This window comes from Fukomys damarensis, unplaced genomic scaffold (assembly GCF_012274545.1).
Source record: "Fukomys damarensis isolate Sample0158 unplaced genomic scaffold, DMR_v1.0_HiC HiC_scaffold_13, whole genome shotgun sequence".
In the NCBI taxonomy this organism is placed as follows: Eukaryota; Metazoa; Chordata; class Mammalia; order Rodentia; family Bathyergidae; genus Fukomys; species Fukomys damarensis.
The window spans coordinates 35,797,223-35,799,604 of NW_022900925.1; the positions used below are offsets into that span (position 1 = coordinate 35,797,223).

Here is a 2,382-nt window from a genome sequence, read left to right on the forward strand (position 1 = left end):
GCCTTTGGAGTGGTGGCTGCCCGCTCTTCCCGCCACGCGCCTCCGGGGACAGGCACCGCACCTGCCCGCTCCTTGACTTTTGACCTGCACCTGTGATCCTTAAAGATGGAGCAGGAGGCCCCTGGACCCCGACTTCCCCGCCTGGTCCCTTACTGGCCCTTTAAGAGGCGCCCCCCCCAATAACAACAAAACGTGCTTGACGTTGACGAGGGGTGTTTCTCTGTGCTGATGGCTCCCGAGGCTGATGCCGGGTACTGAGCCGGTGCAGGAGCCAGAACCGGGCCCAGAAAGGGCGTGGGGGGAGGAACTTCTAGAAGTTTAAGGTCAAGGACTCAGGCAGACTTCCCGCCGCCCTCCGGGTTTGGAGTTGAGTAGTAGTTGAGGTAGTTGGGGACTGGCCTTTTGCTTTTGGGTGTTACTAGGGATCCTGCTGTTTTGGAATATGACCCCCCCACAAAGGGGAGCAGCTCCCACTCCTGTTGGAACTGGCTCTAGAGCTTTTACTTTTATTTGCTTTTATGAGCCAGGTTCTCCCGTTATAGGCTGGGCTGGCTTTGAACTCTATATTACTCAAGCTGGCCCTGAACTCTTGGCGATCCTCCTGTCTCAGCCTCCTGAATGCTGAGGTTGCGGCTGGATTATAGGCGTGCTTAGCTCTAGTCCTTTAGACTCACTCCCTTCCCCCCAGTTCCTCTGGGAAAAAGCACTAGCTGACAGCTTTGCTCCCGACTCCCCCCTCCCCCAGCTTGCTATGGCATCGTCCAGGTACCGACGGGACCCTGGTTCTGCCGGAAGTGTGAATCTCAGGAGCGAGCAGCCAGGGTGGTGAGTCCCCTGGTCGGCCCCTCCCCCGCTCCCCTTGGGGTGGCGCTGGGGTGGGGGGGCTGGGCTCTGTCACCGGCCCAGCCCAAGGCTTCCTGTTCCTGCACACCTATCAGCAGCCGCATCTCTGAGAGCATCCCTCCCTCTGCCCTGAGGGTGCGGTTTTTGTTTGAACTTTTTCATTACGAAAGTTCTCAAAGCTGTTAAATATGGGGGCCTCAAATTGGCTCCTGTCACCCCTGGGCGACCCCCCCTGTGGTCTCCTGGGGCGCTCTGGGTGTGCTGGGTGAGGCCCCGCTCCGCAGACCCCCCAGTGCCTGTGCTCCTTGCCTTGGCAGAGGTGTGAGCTGTGCCCACACAAAGACGGGGCGTTGAAAAGGACGGACAATGGAGGTGAGGGCGGGGCCGGGATGGCAGGGCTGGAGGGGGCGCTGGGGTCCCCCAGAAGCCGGTGGGAAGGGGACAGGAGCAGTCTGCAGCCGCTCCCTGAGCCAGCCCTGTGCCGCAGGCTGGGCGCACGTGGTGTGCGCCCTCTACATCCCTGAGGTGCAGTTCGCCAATGTGCTCACCATGGAGCCCATCGTGCTGCAGTACGTGCCCCATGACCGCTTCAACAAGGTCAGCAGCCCGCGGGCCCGTCCAGGGGAGCGTGATGCTGTGCAGGCGGCACCTCCAGGGACTTGGGGGAGGTGCCCGCAGCCCGGTGGTCAGACCGACACTTGGGTCCCGGCACTTCCTGGTGGCCGTCCAGTGGTGCGGCCAGAGGCTGCTTTTTAGGGGGTTGAGTCTTTCACAGGACACTTTATCTAGTACTTCCTGTGTGTCACCTGGTGCGAGGTACCAAGCACGCCATCCTGCGCTGATTAAAACAGCTGCACTAGCCGGGCGTGGTGGTGCACACCTGTCATCCCAGCACCCTGGGAGGCTGAGGCAGGAAGATGCCAAGTTTGAGCCCAGCTGGGGCAACCTAGTGAGATCCTGCTTGTAACAAACATAAAAAGACAGATGCGCTGCCTGGCAGTAGAGCTCTTGTTCTTGTGTGAGGAAAGTGTAAAAACCAGTAAACAGCAGATAAAGTAAATGCAAGTAGTGTAAGTGCTGGGAAGAAAGTAAAGCCAGGGGTGTAGGAATTCCTGGTGGGGGCTCCCTTGTGCCAGGCAGCCACGAGTTGGGTTTTGTGGGTGGGCTTTCCTGCGCTGGGGATCACACCCTGGGCGGGTGCTGCACCGCTGAGCTATGCCTTCAGCTGGACGAGTGGCCGAGGGAGTGACAAGGGCCAGCTCTGCGGATGAGGGGCTGGGCAGGAGGGGAGATGGCACACGCGGGGCCGGGTCAACAGGGAGCAGGCCGGCCTCACAGGCTATGGAAACGCACCGGGACTCGGTCACGCTGTGCGGTGGGGTGGGGTGAGGGATCCCCGGGCCCTGAGCTGGCCGTGTCTCGCAGACCTGCTACATCTGCGAGGAGCAGGGCCGGGAAAGCAAGGCCGCCTCGGGAGCCTGCATGACCTGCAACCGCCACGGGTGCCGCCAGGCCTTCCACGTCACCTGGTGAGCGCCG

General features: G+C 61.2%; 1 protein-coding gene across 1 annotated transcript in view; it reads left to right on the forward strand.

Moving 5' to 3' along the window:
- Positions 1-244: 244 nt before the first annotated feature.
- Mllt6 (MLLT6, PHD finger containing) overlaps positions 245-2,382 on the forward strand; it is a 17,502-nt gene continuing 15,364 nt past the window's right edge. Inside the window, exons 1-5 of the mRNA XM_033763120.1 lie at positions 245-262; positions 718-825; positions 1,161-1,215; positions 1,331-1,440; positions 2,269-2,372. Of these exons, the coding sequence (XP_033619011.1) occupies positions 245-262; positions 718-825; positions 1,161-1,215; positions 1,331-1,440; positions 2,269-2,372 (395 nt within the window). The remainder of the gene's footprint in view (positions 263-717; positions 826-1,160; positions 1,216-1,330; positions 1,441-2,268; positions 2,373-2,382) is intronic.